Source organism: Trachinotus anak, unplaced genomic scaffold (genome assembly GCF_046630095.1).
Source record: "Trachinotus anak isolate AG129_WGS33_773 ecotype Australia unplaced genomic scaffold, CSIRO_AGI_Tana_v1 ptg000031l, whole genome shotgun sequence".
NCBI classification, from domain to species: Eukaryota; Metazoa; Chordata; class Actinopteri; order Carangiformes; family Carangidae; genus Trachinotus; species Trachinotus anak.
The window spans coordinates 5601645-5621664 of record NW_027273882.1 but is presented as its reverse complement, the minus strand read 5'-3'; the positions used below and the strand labels follow the sequence as shown (position 1 = coordinate 5621664).

The 20020-nt window shown below is 40.2% G+C and overlaps 1 protein-coding gene across 10 annotated transcripts in view; it reads right to left on the bottom strand.

Annotated features, from left to right (window-relative positions):
- Nucleotides 1–20020, bottom strand: part of ptprk (protein tyrosine phosphatase receptor type K) — a 109313-nt gene that overhangs the window by 50516 nt on the left and 38777 nt on the right. For all 10 annotated transcript variants that reach the window (XM_071467234.1, XM_071467228.1, XM_071467230.1 and 7 more), the window contains 5 exons: nt 14500–14622; nt 6934–7094; nt 5845–5896; nt 5698–5756; nt 1463–1544 (listed from right to left, as the gene is read on the bottom strand). In XM_071467234.1, the coding sequence (XP_071323335.1) occupies nt 1463–1544; nt 5698–5756; nt 5845–5896; nt 6934–7094; nt 14500–14622 (477 nt within the window). The remainder of the gene's footprint in view (nt 1–1462; nt 1545–5697; nt 5757–5844; nt 5897–6933; nt 7095–14499; nt 14623–20020) is intronic.

The window sequence follows — 20020 nt, the reverse complement described above, 5'->3', positions numbered from 1 at the left end:
TTAAAAGTGTAAATGAGGTGACGGAGCCAGAGGGAGTTAAGGATACAAACAGGTCGGGTTATCACAAACACACCGTATACATTTCGGGACATTTTATAACCTTTGGGAATATGTTCGTTATTACTGCGATTAGATTTTACTGGAGTCAGTTGAAACCAAAACACATTGCTTCATCGCCACTGGAAGGTAACACCAGTGTCACATCCAGTGTATGTCATTCCCGTAGCTTCCGGTTCTTAACTACAATATGAAATAAGGCTTTAAGACCCTGAAGATGCAGTTCAGCTATGACATTTTTATTCTGGGGAGGTGATTGCAATCATAGATAGCAGCTCCTATGGTGAATGAAAAAACACACACACACACTAGCTTGCACACACGCATTCATGCAAGCGCACACACACACACACAAACTTGTGTGTCCAGAAATGCAGCTGTGAGAATGAATGCTTCCACTGTGGAGACTAAGTACTAATTCCTTTTCAAATACTTGCTCCTTCCTATTAGGAGTGCTGCTCCTCTGCCTTTAAAAGACCGGGGCTCTTCTTTTTATATTTCCTCAGATTCTGAGTCGCTTCAGTGACAAAATTAATGTTCAGAAATTTCTTTCAGAGGCATATCGACAGCTTCTGACAGAAACAAGAACAACAGGGATACCAGGACCTCACAAACTGTACAAGGGGACAGTTTATTTCTATGACTTATAATCAATAGAATCTATTAAGAAACAAAATTGTCCTCAAAGATTTCAGTGCTGCTGCGAGACAGATGAGCAGAAGGAGTTGTAATTGCTTCCTTTCAAACATGAGGGCCCTCCAGGAACCGGCCTTATGGCTTTAGATAAGACACTTGTGTTAACAGTAACAGTTTGTCATCACAACTCATTTTTTTGGACCTCTAGCAGTAAGGAAACACTCAAGCAAAGGAGAGAAGAAGACTTGGGACGTAGCAAGAATTTAAAATGGATCGCAGCCCTCATCTCTTTCCTGTCACTATGAGACAAGACAGCTACTGTTCACTGTGTGTGTATGTGTGTGCAACTTGGTGTGTGTGTGTGTGTGTGTGTGTGTGTGTGTGTGTGTGTGTGTGTGTGTGTGTGTGTGTGTGGGTTAAAGAGAGAGAGAAAGAAAGTGCTGAGTGGTCAAAATCTTCTCTCTCCATGATTGCCCTAATACTGTCTCATTTCCCGCTTCACTCTCTCCTATTCCCCCTTTCTCTCCGTTTCTCCTCCTCACAATCTCTCTCTCTCTCTCTCTCTCTCTCTTCCTTTTTATTTCTCTCATTTTTCTCTACGACTTGTCTTTCTCCTCTCGCTGCATCCCTCTTCTCCTGTGTCACCTTCCCACTTATCTATCCATTCAACTGCAACAGAAACCATCCCAGGTACAGTCTAATTAGTGGCCAAAGCTATCAGCGTCTACTCAGCGAACTAGGACTAATTGCTGGCATGCTAATGACTCACCGCATGGGTAGCTGAGCACCTGAATGTCGTCTATGGCGATGAAGCCGGCTTTGCTGTCCGAAACCTCTGCTTCAAATATGACCTGAGAAAAGAGAGAGTAGTTGAATTTGTGTTCTGTGTTTTTTTGTTTGTTTTTTTTTATTCACATTTGTATTTGCAAAGTATTATTAGAAATAACACATAATTAGAAAAAACACAGAAGTGTTTATTAGACAGTCATTTCCCTCATTGCTCTGTAAAAGGAACAGTCTGAGTAGAGAGCACATACAAAGCGTACAAAAACACAAAATACAACAACAGCAAAAATATTGGAAATGCCAGAGGAAACCAAAATTACATAACCATGTTCAGCTTGCAGATCACAAACCCTCTATGTCACTGTTACCACATCATAAACTGAACCTCTGAACTGAGTTTTAGAAGTATTTTAGAAGTAAGCGAGACAGTTGCCAATTAAATTTGCTGTCAAAATGATGGATCCGATCTGAATTGTCACAGAATATTCTGACAGCAACCACTGATGTGCAGAACACTAGTTAAATACAAACTGCCATCCTGACTGCTGCTGGATTTAAACATTCTGGCCAACAAGTCAGGAGGATAAAAGAAAGAGATCATAGTAATCTCCTTTGGCACACATAAAATGTCCACCAAAGAAATGATCATAAGTAATGAAATCCAATGCGGTAAGGTAGAAAATGAAGGGTTAGAGCTTATCTATTTGTTTTTCATTCCCTTCCCATTGCTCCACTTCCTTTTTCTACTTATTCAGCTACATCTGCTTCTTTTCTTGATGCAGCCACATTGTGCCTTCATGGGAACTGCACTATCGTCCATTTTATGGCTGCTAAGAAATGTATTTAAATAACTTGTGGACATTCTTTTTTGATATTTTAGTGGTGTTGGCAATGTAGCTCGGTCAGTCCACTGTATCTGTATCATATCTCAACAACCGTAGTTGGATAGATTGCCATTAAATTTTGTACAAACATTCATATTCCCCAGAGGAGGCTTCACTTTTTCTCTAGTGTGACCAGAATGTCAAAATTTGACTTTGTCCATTTGTTCAAAAACTACTCTCCATTAGCATAATAATAATTTTTTTTTTTTTCTTGGACAACAGCATAATGTGGAATGGGATGATAAGGTTATGGCCCTATGGATTCAATACTTCATTGTGGTTGTTTTTATTGCTAACCTTCTTCTCTAAATCCTACATTTTGAGTAGAGAGTTAATTCTGCATCCAACAGGTGCTTCCATTTACCACCATCTCAGTTCATCGACTCATGTTCTGAATAGAGACAGTTCTCCCCTCTATCCTCATCTATCTCATCTATCTCATCTTCCCTCTCTCCTCCTCGTCCACACGTTGGCCCTCCTAATCCCTCCACTTGTCATCATCCCTCTTTCTAAACATTTCTTTCCACTAATTTCTCTCTTTCTGCCTCTCTCTTGCCGCCTCTGTTTTCTAACAGTGTTTACTCAGAGAGGAGCACTGTAATGAACAGGGGAAGGGGAGGGAGGGGAGCAGGTTGCCATCGAAAAGAGAGACAGAGGGAGAAAGAGAGCGAGGGGGTGAGCAGTTGTTGTCATTCATCACCTGTAAAAGGAAATCTGCCGTGAACTGTTTACCCATAGCTTATCATCCCCTGCTTGTCACACTCTGCCCCTCTCTGTCTCCCTCCCCTACCAATCTATCTCGTCTCTCTTTCCTATCATCTTTCACCCATAGCTCACTGTGGAGCACAGCAGAGAGACATCAGTTGACTTTTAATACCTTAATTTCTGTCTGTCTGTAGACCATCTTCCCCGTCTGTCTGTCTGTCTGCCTCCCCAGTCTGCTGATCACCACTTATCATCATACCCACTTTTGCTTTGGTAGCCGTAACGTGACTTATAATCTCTTCCCCTTTATCTGCTCAAGTGGGATACATGTGCAAATGTATCAATTCACTTTAAATAAAAACGTTTTGCCCTTAATTCAGTGTAAATAACCAGAGGAGTTTTTAAGCCAAGTCTTGAGTCACCTGAAACAAGTCCAAGCCAAGTCTCATGTCATGTTAAATCAGCTTGAGTGTCCGAGACACAAGTCTTCATCAGCAAATGCAAGTCAGTAATGAGTCTTTCGGGTCTCTGAATTCAGAATAATATAATGAAAGGGTATTTGAAAGTTTTCCTTTCAAAGTTTTGGTAATAGTGTTTTTTTTCTTACACAGCTAGAACCAAATCTATTCAATGCATAAGTCTAAAACTAACATTCAAAATTTAAAAGATGACCTATTTGAATGTAGAATTTGGTGTATCGGCTAACAAATCACTTGTTTTTGTTTTCAAATTTCAGCCTTGAGGCAGTGGATTCATAAGTCTCACAGCAGTCAAATCAAAGACCTGAGTCTCATTTTTGTGACCTTTCAAGTCAGGCCTGCAGCTCTGTTAATGATAATGTATTTCTGAAAGATTTCCTCAAAACCTGAGATCATAGAAACATGGATGCTCATTTTGCTGTTTGCTCTATGGATCTACTCATCAGCCACGTGAATTCAACAACTCGTGCATCTGATGGTAGTCACCTCTGAGGAGATAGTTTGTATTGTTCACGCAGGTGTCAAACACTCGCTGACTCACTGGCCTCATCAGTGTTAGGCAGGGTTACTGATAGCTTGTGTTTACAAGTTCTCACATGGACAGAGCAGCTCTGAAACGCTAAAGGCTGAGATCTGACATATCATCACTTCAGCGTAGGGCTGCGTTATAGCAAACATCCTCTTATCAGCCAATCACATACATCACTTTGATGTATGCATGTATGGGCACTGAATCAAAAATGTTAAAGCCTGCAGGGAGGAGATGTTTTTCACTCCATTTTATAGTCTGAATCCTAAGATATGTCAGCTGGGTCCAGGCACCTGCTTGCTCTTTCCAGCAACACAAATACTAAAATTTACAGGAAATATGTTTAATCATGTAGTGTATGAAAAAAAAAACATGCATGCATGCATATATAACAAAGATTTGAGATGCAGGAACCAGCAAATTGTTGGCACATTTTAATCAATACTTATCAAAGAGTTGCCAATAATTGTTATTTGACTAATGAATTAATGGACTAATAGCGGCAGCTCTAGTAAATTAAAAATTTAAATCTGAGATTGGTTAACTGCATTGAGGTTTAGTGATAGTCAAGAAACTCTTACCGGCCTGATGTTGTGTTAATATGAAGTTTTCTATCAAAATAAAGAGGAGCTCAAGACAACAACCTGATTACAAGGTCTGTCTAAATAGTGCTGCATGGGTGTATGTTCATTTACGTAATCATCTATTCTTGTGTAAGGGTGTGTGTGTACTTGCGCTTGTGGACATGTGCCTAGCCCTCCCTTGGCGGAACCAGTCTTATTACAACTCAAGCTAAAGTGCTAACACAGAAACATGTTCCAACATGAAAAAAATTGCTTCATAACTTCAAATCCAATAACCTGTTTCATAGCCTGAAAAACCTACATAAGCCTCAGCAAACCAGGATGATTATGTTCAATTAAAACATGTTGACACACGAGTTTCAGGCTGGTGATCTCCTCCCATAGTCACTGAGGGGGACTGGGCTCCAGATGGGCCATTTGGAGGAAGCTTTCACACTTCGCCTTACAGTAATATTATAAGGTCCCCGGGCTGTGTTTTAACATGATCAGTGTGTGTGTGTGTATGCCTGCGAGGACATTCGGAGACAAGCTATCCAACAACATGCTGACATTTGTCAACACCAGCCAACAAACACACACACAGATCATAGTGACTGACATAAATTGAGAAAGAAGAAGAAGAGATAAACACACATGTTCAGTTTAATGTAATTAATTACACTCCTCCCTACTGCTGTGAACCTTATAATGTTTAACTTAAACAGGTTTTTATTAAAAATATGTAAAGGACATAAAACCACTGACAACCATGTTTGTATCCAGCAGGGTGACACACACCCACACAAGCAAACACACATACACATAAACACACACCCACGTAGTTTTCCTCAGTGTCTTTCTAGCCTAATCGTCACCTCCTGAGCCTCAGTCAACACAAATAAATCAGCCGCCTGCCTCACAGCATGTGCATGTATTTGTATTTTTGTGCGCATTGTGTTTGTGATGTCACATGAACACAACTGGAAGCTAAAGAAATATGCACATGATAATAGAATCATGTATGAACACAGCCGTTAGGTTGTTATTTAGGGAGTTACCTGATATTCATTAGGCCAAAAGGTGGAGACGGCCAGTTCGGCTCTCAGCCAGTCTTTACCTGGACGACAACAACATGACAACGACATTAAAATCACAACAGTGTCAGAATCAGTTAAAAATGAGTGGAGGGCTGAGGCAGTCTTTACCAGTGTAGGAGGTCACGTTCCATATGGGGTTGGCCAAAGGTCCCTTGTTAACCTAGAGATGACAAAACACAGAGTAAAATATCTTGGTCATAAAATATTTCACACAAAAACAAACATAGTAACACAGTAATACATAATAATAATGATGATGTAATACATAATTAGACCCTGTAAGCGTTTTTTTTTTTTTTTTGGCTTTGGTCGGAGGTCAGGCTCCGCTACAGTTCAGACCCTCTGGGCTCAGCACACAATGTCTTTCTCAAGGACACTTCAGCAGGGAAGATGTTTGCAGAAATGTGAGTGTGACCTTAAGTGATCATGTTTATGAGCAGTCAGAACTGGGAAATGGTAAAACCAGTAAAACTGCAATTGTCTGTTAACCTTTACAAGCAAATGCGTTTTCTAACAACTTCCACAAATTGCGAGAGAACTTCAGAGGAGAAGAAGAGGAGGAGAAAAAAGGAGTGTTTTGGAAACAACTAGATGTGGGAGGGAAAGTTTCTCCGTAAGAAAGTATAATTTTAATGTCAATCTAACCAATATAAATAAAAAACATAGTGTATGTTCGCTGTTAAAAATCAATATTTTACTAAAAAATTTACTTTAAATGCTTAATTAGGCATTAATACATTAAGTCTTGCTTAAGTCAAAGCAGTCTTAGCAGTCTATTGAATTCTAGCTGGATTACTTGTGGTGTTTCTTGTGTTTGTTTCATGAAATCCAGACCACATTTCCCATAAACCCTGTTTTGTTTTGTTCAAACTAAAGAGGCTCTTTACCATCTGCCATACAAACAGAAAGATTTAACTCAGCACGTCAACTCTGCTGGAGTTGGTTTTTGGAGTGAAATAATCTTTTGTTTTTACAAAACAGAAGACTGTCCCAGGAAATCACACCCTGCCTCATACAATGTAAATTGCCAAACAGGGGCTGGTAAGTAGGCTTACATTTGGTCTTGTACGCTAATATGCTAACGGTAACAACAGTTTTCTTTTTTTTTTTTTGCTGGACAGGTTAAACCATAAAAATGAATGAGGCTCAGTCCATTAGGACAAATAAACCACTGTATTTCTATTTGGCGCTCAGTACCTTCACCAGGACGTTCAGGGTGCCAGGGCTGGAGCCGTCAGGGCTGGTGAGGAGATAGTTGAAGTCGATACAGTGGGTATCGTTCTCCTTCATGACTGGCAGCTGAAATCTGGCCTTTTCGCCAACATCATACTGAGAGACGTCCACATACATGTAGGAACCTTGAGACGGAGACAAAGACAAGGAGAAGGTCACCAAAGATAAAGAAAAAGAAGCAACATCACATATAATTTAAGGTGGATCAGGTTCACGTTGTTTGTGAATCTGACCTGAATCACAACCTGTTAATTCCTTCATTTTTTTGGCAGCTGTTTGTGCTTGTACACCACATACCAGCTGAAATAGACGGCTTGAACAGACTAGCAATGGTGCCCTCCGAGGAGGTTGTTAGTGTATAGACGCAGTGAGTATTGTGACTGGACTTGTCAAAGAGTAGACTGTGTGCCCACAGCTTGCGACAGATAGCAGCAACAGTTCTGTGAAGTGAGTGAATAAAAGTTTTAAAAAGCTATATACTGTATAGTTGAAACTACATTCCCAGTGTTTTTCTTTTTTACCTAATATTATGTCCATATATTTCCTACATTAACTCCTCATCTTAAGTGGACAACATGTCAGGTCAGTTAATATACTTAAAATCCTCCTTCCTCCTGTGGAAAGGAAAAGAACATCTATCTACTACTACTTTTGTAAATTTGGCTTATGCTTTTTTTTTTTATTGCACATTGGTTTTGGTGTCTTTTGTATTATATCTTGTGATGCTTGTCACTTTACTTTATCTCACTGTACGTCCTGTGGTGAGCAAGTGACAAAATTAAAGTCCTTGAACCTAAATCACAACTTATCCCTCACTGTATCTCTCTGATAGTTTGGCTCCATGAAGAAGTATTACGTGCATATCTGTGTGTGTGTTGTCTCGGGTTTAAGACAGGGCATATTACAGGAGCCAAACTGGGAAACCAGGACATTCTCCTGTAAAAACATTGTGTCCTCAGCTTGAATCACCATCTCACTAAACCACAACTACTGTCAGTACTGGGAATGAAGCAACGACCACCTGATTTCTAGATTTATGATTTAGTGCAGGACACAAACAACTGGAGTCCCTGTTCTCTTCTGCACCTTCCTACCTGGTTTGGCATTTCCTCTTTAACAAACTCACTTTTAAGCAGTGAGTTTCTTGTCATGGAAACAAAAAGCCTTTTTTTCTTTCCTTTTATGTTTGCATGTTTTTACTCCAGTCTGTTTCTCTCTCTCTTCCCCCCACCCCAGCCCCACCCAGTCCGACACATGAAACAAACCCCTGTTCCTGTGACTGTGTCATTTGTTTCTCCTTTCTGATTGCTGGGCTGCTTCTTGGCTTGCCAACAACAAATAAACACAGGAAAGAGAAGAGAAGAGAAGAGAAGAGAAGAGAAGAGAAGAGAAGAGAAGAGAAGAGAAGAGAAGAGAAGAGAAGAGAAGAGAAGAGACGAGAAGAGAAGAGAAGAGGAAAACAACATTTTTATAGTCTTCATTTTATGTGCTTATGAAATCAGACTATTTTCTTTTTTCTCCTCTACTTTTTCCTGTCACCTTTTCTTTATCCCCTCTCTCCTGGTAATCGTGCAGTTTCCAGGTGATAATGATGTGAGCCAATGTGTGAGCACAAAAGCAGAGATACATATCCACAGAATCAAAATTTGTGGAACTTGATTAAAATCATGTAAAGTGGTCAGCTTGCAGTCAAAATGCTTGTGGATACCAGTCCCTGCAGTTTGCATAGGCCCCTTTAACCACACTCAGGTTTTTCCACAGCTTGTAATATGTCATTACCTGCGAGTACCCAGCAATGTGACATGATTAGTTGCATTTTTCACAGCTACCCTCAGGGCAATGTTTTTATGCTTTACTTATTTTGTTTGCATTTTCTTTCTCATTTCTCTGCTGAATTCAAATATAATATCTGTTAGTTTTGTTTTGCTAACACGGTGGGACTGAAATTTTTCATTCCCGACTACACGTTGAGCACTGTACCTTATACCTACAGTGGTTGAGTGCAGGAAATGGAGCTCAACATAATACATAATCTGCCTGTGCTGACAGGACAGTCAGTCAGCCCATCCAGATGTTTCTGTAATCAGCTCAGACCTCAACCAGATGTTGTTCCAATGAAATATGACGAAATGTGATATTTTCCTGCCTGATGTTTAATCTCGCATTAGCTCATCACAAACTAGGAGGAAGTAGCCATGATCGTGTTTAATTCTGTTTGTAGAACAGAAGTGAATTGAGCTAGAGTTGAAACAATACATAGATTAATTTGTTAGTCAATATTTGACAACTGATTAATCACTTAAGTGATTTCTCCAGCAAAAATGCCAAACATATGCTGTTAAGAGCTTCTCAAAAGTAGGTGGAGAAACTTGAATGTTACTGTTTGAGTTCCATAAAGACACAACAATTAAGACTGTTTGTGTGATATTAGCTTATGGACACTGTGTTTGTCTGTACTTGTGACTTAGATTAAAAAAAACAGATCACATTTATGACCAATTACAGAAAAAAAAAACCCAAAAAAAGCTGATTCTGCAATGTGAGGATTTGCTGCTTCACTCTAAGTTGAATAACTTTCAGTTTCAGACTGTTGGTCTGACAAAACACACAATAGGAAGGTGTCCCCTTGGCCTCTGAGAAACTGTGAGGGGATTTTTTTTCAGTATTTTCTGACTATTTATAGGTTATGCAATGAGATAAATCACTGAAATACTAACTGATACATTAATCGTTCATGAAAACAACTGTAGTTGTTAGTTACAGCCCTAAATAGAATAAAATAGAAATAACACAGAATAGGACAGAATTAACACAATACAACACAATATCCATGCTCCAGAAAAACAAATACAGCAGTTCATCCTAACTGGTTAATTCTATTTGCAAATTATACCATACACAACATGCACTATACAATAGGCTGTAGGACAATGGTGATTATCGGTTATTGTTTAGCTAATCTTCTGTGAGAAAACACTTCTCTCTGCAGAATAGAGCAAAACATAACAGGCTTTCAACTGTGCGCGCGCGCACACACACACACACACACACACACACACACACATCTGCCTTTCAGTAATAAACACTTCTAGTGTTCTAGTTATTGGTTTGGCACTTCTTCCCCATTTCTATCTTTACCACGCAACCCCCACTTTAACACACACACACACACACAGAAACACACACACACCAACCCCTGCCACTGGAGTATTACAATGATCCTACTTCCTGGTTCTGAAAGACCCAAAATGACTTATGTTCAAACAGGACTATAGCCAAACAAAGTGGTGCCAGAACTATTCTCTCTCTCTCTCTCTCTCTCTCTCTCTCTCTCTCTCTCTCTCTCTCTCTATCTCTCTCTCTCTATAATCTACATCCATCCAAAATGAACCCAAGATGGATGTCACTCCTGTTTCTTCATTTTTGGCACTGATGCTAAGATGGTGACATGAGAGAAGTGTCTTTAAGATGGCTGCCAAGATGGTGCGCCAGCTAAAAATACTCCCAACAGTCAGAGTCCCAGATATGTCAGAACACACAACATGGAAAAATACCACTTTTACCACTTCAGCTAATCATAACACTGCATGCCGCAAAATTATACCAATTTGATTAGGTGCAGGTAAAAATAAGTGAATAATATTTGGTAAATATGTTCTACAATTCAGTAAAATGCTTCAGTATCAGCCTAGAAGACAGAAAAATAACGACAGCTAATCTGAGACATAAATAGCGTTGGAAAATATGAGTAATAAAAGACTGACAGTACATGAAACTGATACAAGACACATGCTAAGAGAACAGACCTTGTGATGCCAAGAACATCCGACACCTGAAGTCTGCCAGTTTCTAAAATGGCTGAGGTCTTTTGAACTGCCAAAGTCTAAAATGGCCGCTAATAGAATGACGACACAATATAACCATGGGGCTAAAAATACCGCTGTGACAGCCTTAAGACCCAGATATGTCACATAACAACAACAGCAGCAGCGTGGTAGACAGAGGACAGTATTCCTCAGCTAAAAAATAACAGCCTGCTAATGGGACAGTTACAATTTCAGCATTTTATGGTGCTAACCACATTAGGTGTAAAATAGCTAACAACGTCTTGGGAGTTATCATCCCATGACAAAACACTAATAACAGAAGCGTGCAGCTTGTCCAAAATACAGAAACATGGCTCCTCACTGGCTTGAAAAATTATTTAAATGCTTAATTGATTATCAACATTATTTTCTATTAATCGACTCATCAATTTACAGATCGTTCCACCTCTAGAGCTCCACAAACAAACTTATTTGACTCTTCCTGCTCAAGAAACAAGTCTACAATTAATAACACAGAGGGGATATATTTAAATATAATGCAATCCAATACAACTCCCGTGAGGCTTAAAGTTCAAGTCTTGCAGAGATTTGATTTAATGATCATTTTTAGGTCACTGTTTGTGTTGCTGTATCCATCATTATTTGCTCATTATTAAAACATCCAGTGGACAAGGCACCAGCTCTGCTGCAGTTTAAATGCCTTTTTTTCTCATTCTTATTAGACAGTACACAGTGGAAAACAAGAGGAACAAGAGGGAGGCACGGAGAGAATGGCATGCCAAATAGGTTTAGAGTGGTACTGGCTGACAACATTAGGAGTCAAGAGTATCTGCTTTAGTCCACAGAGCCACAGAGCCCCAGCCCATGAATGTTCAACTGGCACAACGTACAATGCCAGCGTAGCATCTAGACCCTGCCATGGTGACTAGTGCCAGCATCAACCCTCAGAGAGATTACATAGAGGAGTTTTATCTCTATTACAAAAACTGCCAAACCATCCCTGCACACTCAATATTGCCTTAAGCACAAACGGCGATTAGCAAATGGGAATCGATGTGGGTTATAAGGAACAAAAGTATAACGGTTGGCTGAACTATCCAATGACTAAAATGATTCTAAGTAAGATGACTCCTTTACTTCTGCCAGTACCTTTGACAATATATGACCCCCGAACTAGTAATTAGCAAAATAAACTGACTCCAAAAGGTCTTTGAGATGCCAAATACTCTTAACAACTCCCTTAAACAAAGGGAAACGGTATCCCTTTGTTTTCAGGGGTCAAAAGCCAAAAAGGTTTAGTGCCATTGCTCTAAATCATGCCATGCCTTCAGGGAAACAGCAGCTAGCCAGACCAAAGTACTTTGAAATTACTGGTGGCTAGGATTGCCTGAGAAAACAACCATTCTAATAATAGACATTACCCACGTGTCCCTGGGCGAGGCATTTAAGCTACCAACTCAGCCCCTCGCCCATTTCCTACATCTCCATCCAAATACAAAACCTAGCCAAGTGTTGTATCTGTAGTCCCCTGCAGCAACCTTGTTTTCCATACACCGCACCGCTGTCTCGCACCCTGCTGGCATTATTAACACATCAAATGTCAGTTCCTTTAGGCAAGGCTCTGAACGCCCCCTCCAGCCAAACCTTTAACCTGCTCTGCCATCCTCGTACCCCTGCTCATTCCACCAGCTTCTACAGGTGTTAATGCTATGCTAATTCCAGACATTACCTCTGCGCTCTTGGGCAAGGTATTTAACCTCTTCGCACTGCCAACTCTGCCCTCCCTGCATAGTGACACCTCTTGGTATTAATAACACTAAATGCTAAGACTTTGGCTTTGTACCGCTGGGCAAGACACCCAACTCTGGTGTCATTGCTTAAATATATGCGAGACCACATGCTCAAGACAGCAACACACATTTTGGGAAGTAAAGTGTGTGTGTGTGTGTCTGTGTGTCTGTATGTTTGTGTGAAAATCGCAAAGAGCTGGTGTTGAACCGAACCTTTTCTCTAAATGTCAGTGAGGCTGGGTTGTCATCATGATAAGCATGAGAGATAAATAACAGCATTACATTGTCATGGTAACAAAGTCATAATCTTCCACAACAGATGAGGAGAAGGGAGGAGAGGAGAGGCAGGGCTGAGAGGAGAGGAGAGGAAAAAAAAGGAAAGAAGTAGAGAGGAGATGGTAGAAGGGGAATGGAAAGGAAAGGAAAGGAAAGGAAAGGAAAGGAAAGGAAAGGAAAGGAAAGGAAAGACAAAAGAAGAGGGCAGAACCAAGACGAGAGGAGAGGAGAGGACAAGAGCAGAGGAAAGGAGGCAAGATGAAAGGACAAGAGAGAAGATGACAAAAAAGGACAAAAAGAGAGCTGGACATAAAAGAAATGATCAAAGTCAAAAGTGTTTGCAGTTGTTACATTTTCATGTGTTTTTTTTCACTGAGGTTAACGTCATAGTTCAGACACCAGACATTTTTACTCTGTGGGTTTAATTTTGTAAAGTCAGTTACCATCTCAACATTGCATAGCTGCTTATTGTTATAACATTTTGCTTTTAACATTGTAAAGTAGGCAACCTTCCCTGTTCCCTGCCATTGATTAATGACCTCATATTCTGTTAATTAGACCCTCAGCCCTGAGGCAGAAAGATTTAATTTCCCCTTCATCATCATCATGGAGGAAAAAAACAACTGATTAGAGAGGAGAGAGGAGAGGAGAGGAGAGGAGAGGAGAGAAGAGGAGAGGAGAGGAGAGGAGAGGAGAGGAGAGGAGAGGAGAGGAGAGGAGAGGAGAGGAGATCTTGTGTTGACATCTTTGCTGGTACTCTTTTACTTGAGTAAAAATGCCAATAAAGAAATTTAATAATACTCAATGTCCTGCTTTCAAACCACTGCTGTAGTTAAAGTGTTAGGATATCATCAGCACAACGTACTTTTAGTATCAAAAATAAAAGTAGGCCTACTTGTTAGTCAGAAGATATGACCCTTGTGACTGGTACATTATTACATATTACATAATTAGACTTTTAATACAGAGTCATCAACTTGCATGAAGCATTTTTATAGCTGTAGCTGGTTGAAGTGGAGCTACTCTATATAGTTATGAATTAATTTATTGTTTTATTTTAGTGCAGGGGATATCTCCAAAGGGTCATAACCTAAATCTAGATGGCAGTAAGATGATTAATGTGGTATAAAAGAAGAAAAAACAAAGTTACAAAAGTCACCTTTTCATTCTGTTAAATTTTGGGCAATTTTAACCTAAATAGTAAATCGTTGTTTAAATGAAGCCATTTAGGAGATTTAGAGGGGAAATGTCTCTATAGTGTAACAGCTGATAGACATATAAAATGTGACAAAAGGCCCCAACTACACAGTGCTTTTTTATGAAGGGCCACAGCAAAGCAAGGGTTAATCTTTATGCCACATGTTTTATGTCAATCTGAAAAGTAACTGCTAGCTATAGCTGTCAAATAAATGTTGGTAAGTGAGTAAGTAAGTACGGTACATTTCTCTGAAATGTGATGAAACAGCAATATAAAGTATTACATGGAAATAGTCAAGTAAAACACCTAACATTTACTTAAATACAGTACTTGACTAAATGTACTTGGCCCACTGTGACGAGCTGAATGTTAGATGGAGAAGAGAAGGTTTGGTGCGTGGGTGGATGACAAAGGAAGGAGAAAGGAAATCAGTCGTTACCTTGTGGAAGGTCTGGTGAGACGTAGGGGACGTCCTGGGTGTTGATGTGTGTCCAGTCAAAGTCGTCATAGGGATCTTGCTGGTAATCACACTGAGAGAAGCCCTCGTCGAATGTACAGCTTCCTGCAAAGAGAAACGCAATAAGAGTTAGATCACCTCAAAGGATCATTGACTGAATTAACTAACTTGAATGATTTTTAATGCAACACAAATCCCTCTCTGTTCTCATCCTGTAAAACTTCTGATTCTTTCCTGTGTGTTGTTTTTCTGTGTGTGTTTGTCTCAGCTCATTAACAAACCACCAGGAGTCTGGGCTCCGACAGTCATCACTCAAGGCCAGTCAGGATCACCTCTGACTCAACCATCAGGGCCTTCAGCTGATCATCTGAGCCCCATCACCACGGCCTCGGGACAAGCATGTGTGAGCTGGCCGCCTGTGGCTCCGCCTAAACAGGAAGTCGCTCTAATACAGAGAGACGCCACTTGTCCCCGGCGGCTAGCTGAACCAATCAACTTGCAATGATATGTGGCTTGTGTTGGCAATATTGCTTATAGGAATAGCATGTTAGCTATGTGATTCACTGACCTAGCAGTGATGTATGGCTTGTGTTAACGAAATGGCTAGGAGAGATGCGGCTAAGAAAAGCCACAGTGGCATCTGATTCAAGTCACTGGTGGTTAGTGGTCACCCAAATGGGTCCTCTGAGCCCTTCTTGACATTGACTAAAGCAGGAGAGGGTGATATGGATAAAGTCTCCTATATATAAGAGTATGCCAGTGATATACAGTATATCACAATGTAATACACTTATATAGCTCACAAATATGTGGCGAAGCTGTTCTGGAAACAAGCACTGGGTAATATTGACAAACTATTTTAACACAAATACATTAACATCAATAAAATAAACATGTTTGGATTACTGTTGGTGCTTTAGGAAACAATTAGACAATAATTTGCAATGTAAATATGATGACCAAACAAGTAAAATCCCCTTCCTCCAGTTGAGTAATAGCATTCGGGCAGGCTCAGAAAATGTTGTTACTTAACTGTAACACAGCCTGAACGACTTTTCTCATTATTGCAACTAACAATTATCTTCACTGTCCATTAACATGACAATTATTTTCTGGATTATTCGGTTATTTGGTTTATAAAATGTGGGGAAAAAAAAAAATGCCCATGACAATTTTCTAAAGCCCAGTTTCACAGCTTCAAAAGCCTTGTGTGGTTCAATCAGCAATCCAAAATGTATTATCATTTTTTTTCATTTAAGCTCTAATTAAAAAGGATGGAAATTAATGGCTCTCACAATAACAATATTAAACTGGCCTAAAACCCAATTCACCCTTAACACAGAAAAAAACACATGCGAATGCATAGTTGAAAGTACATTATTAAATTATTATTATTACTGAGCTTGTTGGCTACATTTACAAAGGAAAACATAGATTAGACCACGAGGACTCAATCAGGACAAAGAACAATATTGAAACTATACACAGCTGAAAAACTAACAAAAAGACTGGCTAAACATGTTCCAGGTTTTTTTTTCCTTTACTATGAAATGAGCAAATTTTCAGGTATTGTGGAGCTTTCTTGGAGAACCTCTAGTTTTCTGGAGAGTTACTAAGAAAAACCACTAAGAAACTGCTAAAAAAGAAGGTGTAGAAGAGCAAGCCACCATGAAACACTATCAGCAACCAGCACTGCAGCAACATAAATCTCCTCGCATTCAGTTGGCTGTGCAGCTTTGCTACGTTTGTCCTAGAGCGAGCTGCGGCGGGTGTGATGGAGAACAGAACGACAGGCCCTCAGATACCCCACTGATCTGAGCTCCCGCTACAGAGGGATACCAAGAGGTGACAGCCGCCGCCAGAGGAGAAACAAGTTAACATCAAACTAAGTGACTGTCTTCGGCTGCCGGCTGTATGGCTGGCTGTGACTCACAGCCTCAGAGATGCACTGGATCACATCCCTCTTGGCGTCATTCTTAAAACCAGCCTCTCTTCGTGCAATTCACTTCACTCCCATTCAATTCAATTAAGTCTCTGTCACAGCAAGTTTACCTCCAGTTATAATGCGAAAAACGCTGGGACACGTAGAGGGCATGAAGTACAGCACGGCAACTTGAATTCTTCCACTCTGAACTATTACATTATAAACTAAACTTGGACGTCCACAATCTAATTTTACTGAGGTCTAACAAATGTGCCAGTGTGTGTGTGTGTGTGTGTGTTTGTGTGTAAAACTCCATGACTTCCTGTCTCCCACAGTGTGTGTGTCAGTTTACATCTTGCTGTCAGGTAGCTCTCTCAGCATGGGTTAAAACAGCAAAGTGTGTAACTCTAGTGTATATGTTTGCATGTGTATATTACATGCTGCATCTACACTCACAGTATACTGTGTGTATATATGTGTGTGCGTATGTGCATGTATAGTCTGTGTGGTTTAGACGCACAGCACCTCATTCACAGTTAGTGGGTTCTTCTAAAAGCTGCCTGCTAGCTGTCACACAGCTTTTTCTTTCATTTGCAAGGACAAGTATATAGTAGGTGTGTTATCTCATATGTCATTAACTGCATGTATACAAAAAGCGCAACCTTATATGTGCAGTCATGGTGAAAAAATCATCTTTTGTCAGCAGGAGAAAAATGTCTTTCCCACTTTCTTACTACAAAAATGTTGATAGAGTGAGAATGAAGTGTCATAATTTCAGCATTAGTGTGTAAACAACTAATTTTTCTACTTTAATTGTAGCTGCCATTGTAGCCAGGAGGCACATCGAGTGCCACGCTGCTGTTAAAATCACAGCTGCCTCCACGTCTGAACAGTGATAGCTTTCATTACCTCATCTACAACTGTTAATTTCAAAGGCGCCAATATTCAGTCACAACCTGTGTACTCCTGGTGGATTGTGGAAGTGACCACTTGCACAGCAGCACTACAGGGTTCTTTGTAAGAGCAGAGCTTTGCTCCAGCTCAAGTGTGTGGGGTTGTTGAGTTGATTCCCAAAACACTCGACCATTCAGACGTCCAGTGACGATGATGTTCAACATGTCAACATGACTGTGTAATTAATACAGTTTAGTTTGGTAACAGTTTGTGATCAGACAAGCCCAGTGCTTGCACCATGTCCAGTGCTGAGTTTGATTGCTAATGTACATGATTAAGCTGGTGATGATTTAAATTGAAATTGTCAGGTGATTGTTGAAAATACAAATCATTCCTTTAAACTCACCTGATTACTTTTAAAATCCACAGTGGCGAATAACTTTTCCTTGCTCACTTTTTGCTGGTGGCTGGAAAATTAAACATTGACAGTAATGATATATTTGTGAATTTTAGTTTAGACTAAAGCCTGAGTGACGCCTATCTTTGTATGTTTACTTTAAGTGATAATCTGTTTGGACGTTGCGTTGACTTACAGAAGCACTTAACCTTGGTTTACCTGCAAAGGCATTTAGTTTGGCCTTGTTTAACCTTGCTGAACATACACTGAGCATACAGAGGCTCTATTTAGTTTCAAAGCTTTTATGCAATTTCTTCCTCTGAGAGCAGTATGCAGTGTACAGCAAAATTGGATTTAAACCCAGTGTGTTTAAAATATGTGCTGTGGGCTTTTAACTGTGTACACAGACACACACCAAGTTCCACTCAGCTCTGATATATTGCCGCAGTAGAGGAGGTATTTTGCCTTGGCTTAGCAGTGAAAAAAAAAACATGTCCTTGTTTTAAATTCTGCTTTCTGCCTGGTTTAAAGGACCATTTCTGAGTCGAAGAGCATGCCTCTCTCTTCATCTGCACACCTCTGATAGACATTCACTTTCAGCTGCTAACATGCCAAACAAAAAGGCTGTGTTCTTGTGCTAGTGTGTGCTGAAAAGGCGGGTGTACGGAAACTAAATATGTGTGCACATACACACAAATACACACACACACACACAAACCTCACGCTTGCTTGCTCAAGTTTCTCAGTTAACAATTTTCTCTTTCCCCAATGTCCTGCCAACTTAAACCAACACACACACACACACACACACACACACACACACACACACACACATCAACAGACACATGGATCTGACAGTAAATATGTGTTGCCAATAATGAGAAGAGCAGACCTTGAACACTTATTTTACCTCTGTTGAAAAGGACTCTGACAGGAGCCCTGTCTTGCCCAAATGTTGTGTGGAGTTCATTTCTCTCAATTTATGGATCTATATTTGTCTGTTATTGCTTAAATATTTGAACTTAAATGTCAACAATCACTGACTTCTGCTCTGAACATCCACAAGATACTAAGCAAGGTTAGCATTCGTTTGGAGTTGTCTTTCTGTCCACTTGATGAGTGCAAGTCCAATATTCTCCCTCCTTTTAGCTCCAATTGTGGTGTCTACCAAATCCTGAGAGAAATATGTGGCTCTTCAGCTGCTAAATGCTCCTCTGTATTCACCAGTTAGTCACCAAAGTTTGTTTGTCTGCTGTTTGGTGCTGCGAAGGTAGCGCACCGTGACTTTTTAGAGCTAAGACAATGAGTTTGAAGATGCTAAAATGCTCCCGAGAGCTGAGAGAATGATAATCATCAGTGGTTTCTGTAATCCCCCTGTCATTATACACACAGTCATTTGATCCATTGTTCTTATAAAAACAGTCATTATAGTAGCATCAAACGTCCCAGAAATACTTAATTTGTGTATTTGTGCTGTGTCTGCCTTCATGTGGTAACTGTATAATATGATTTAACAAATCCCTACAACAGTTTTTAAAGTATATGCATGTGTGTGTGTCCAGATGGGTCATTATTGCCTCCCTCCCCTCCATTCACAAGGACACAGAGAGACAGAGAGAAACCAACTGCATGCTAATCACTTCCTAATCAGCTTCTGTGATTGGCTGCCTCGCTAATGAAATAATGGAGACTCATTTGCATAATAAAATAATTAGAAGGACTTGATAAAGGCTCAAGGGCAGAGAGAGGAAACCACACACACACACACACACACTCGCAGTGACACAGGACCAGCCGCAGTCTTTTCTAAAAGATTGCTGAATGGCATCAGACGCAACATCTGCCGCCGTCACTCAGATTCATTTTGTGGTGATTTGCGCTGACCTCAATCTCCAGGAGGTGAGTCAAACAGAAGTGCTTTGACCGACACTGTTCACAAACATGGGTGCAGACAGGCCTCGGGGGTTCCAAGAGGACCACGTCCATTTCTCAGTTATTAGCTTAGATCAAGATTATTAGTTGGAAACACGGCAAGAATGTGTAACAATAGCTGGTTTGATTAGCTTTCCCTGATCTAACCGATCTGCAGAATAGGCAGTATTAAATCAGATCTACCAGCTAACGCCTGCTCTGATAGAAGTCCCTGGGACACGTTGAAATCAAATGAAGGTCTGAGGTGCTTTTTTGTCTTTCTCTAGACAATTCCAGAACTTATATAATGACAAAGAAACTCCATTAAACCTAAGAAATGGCTGATGATGAAATCAGAGACTGCTAAGTGAGTAGTT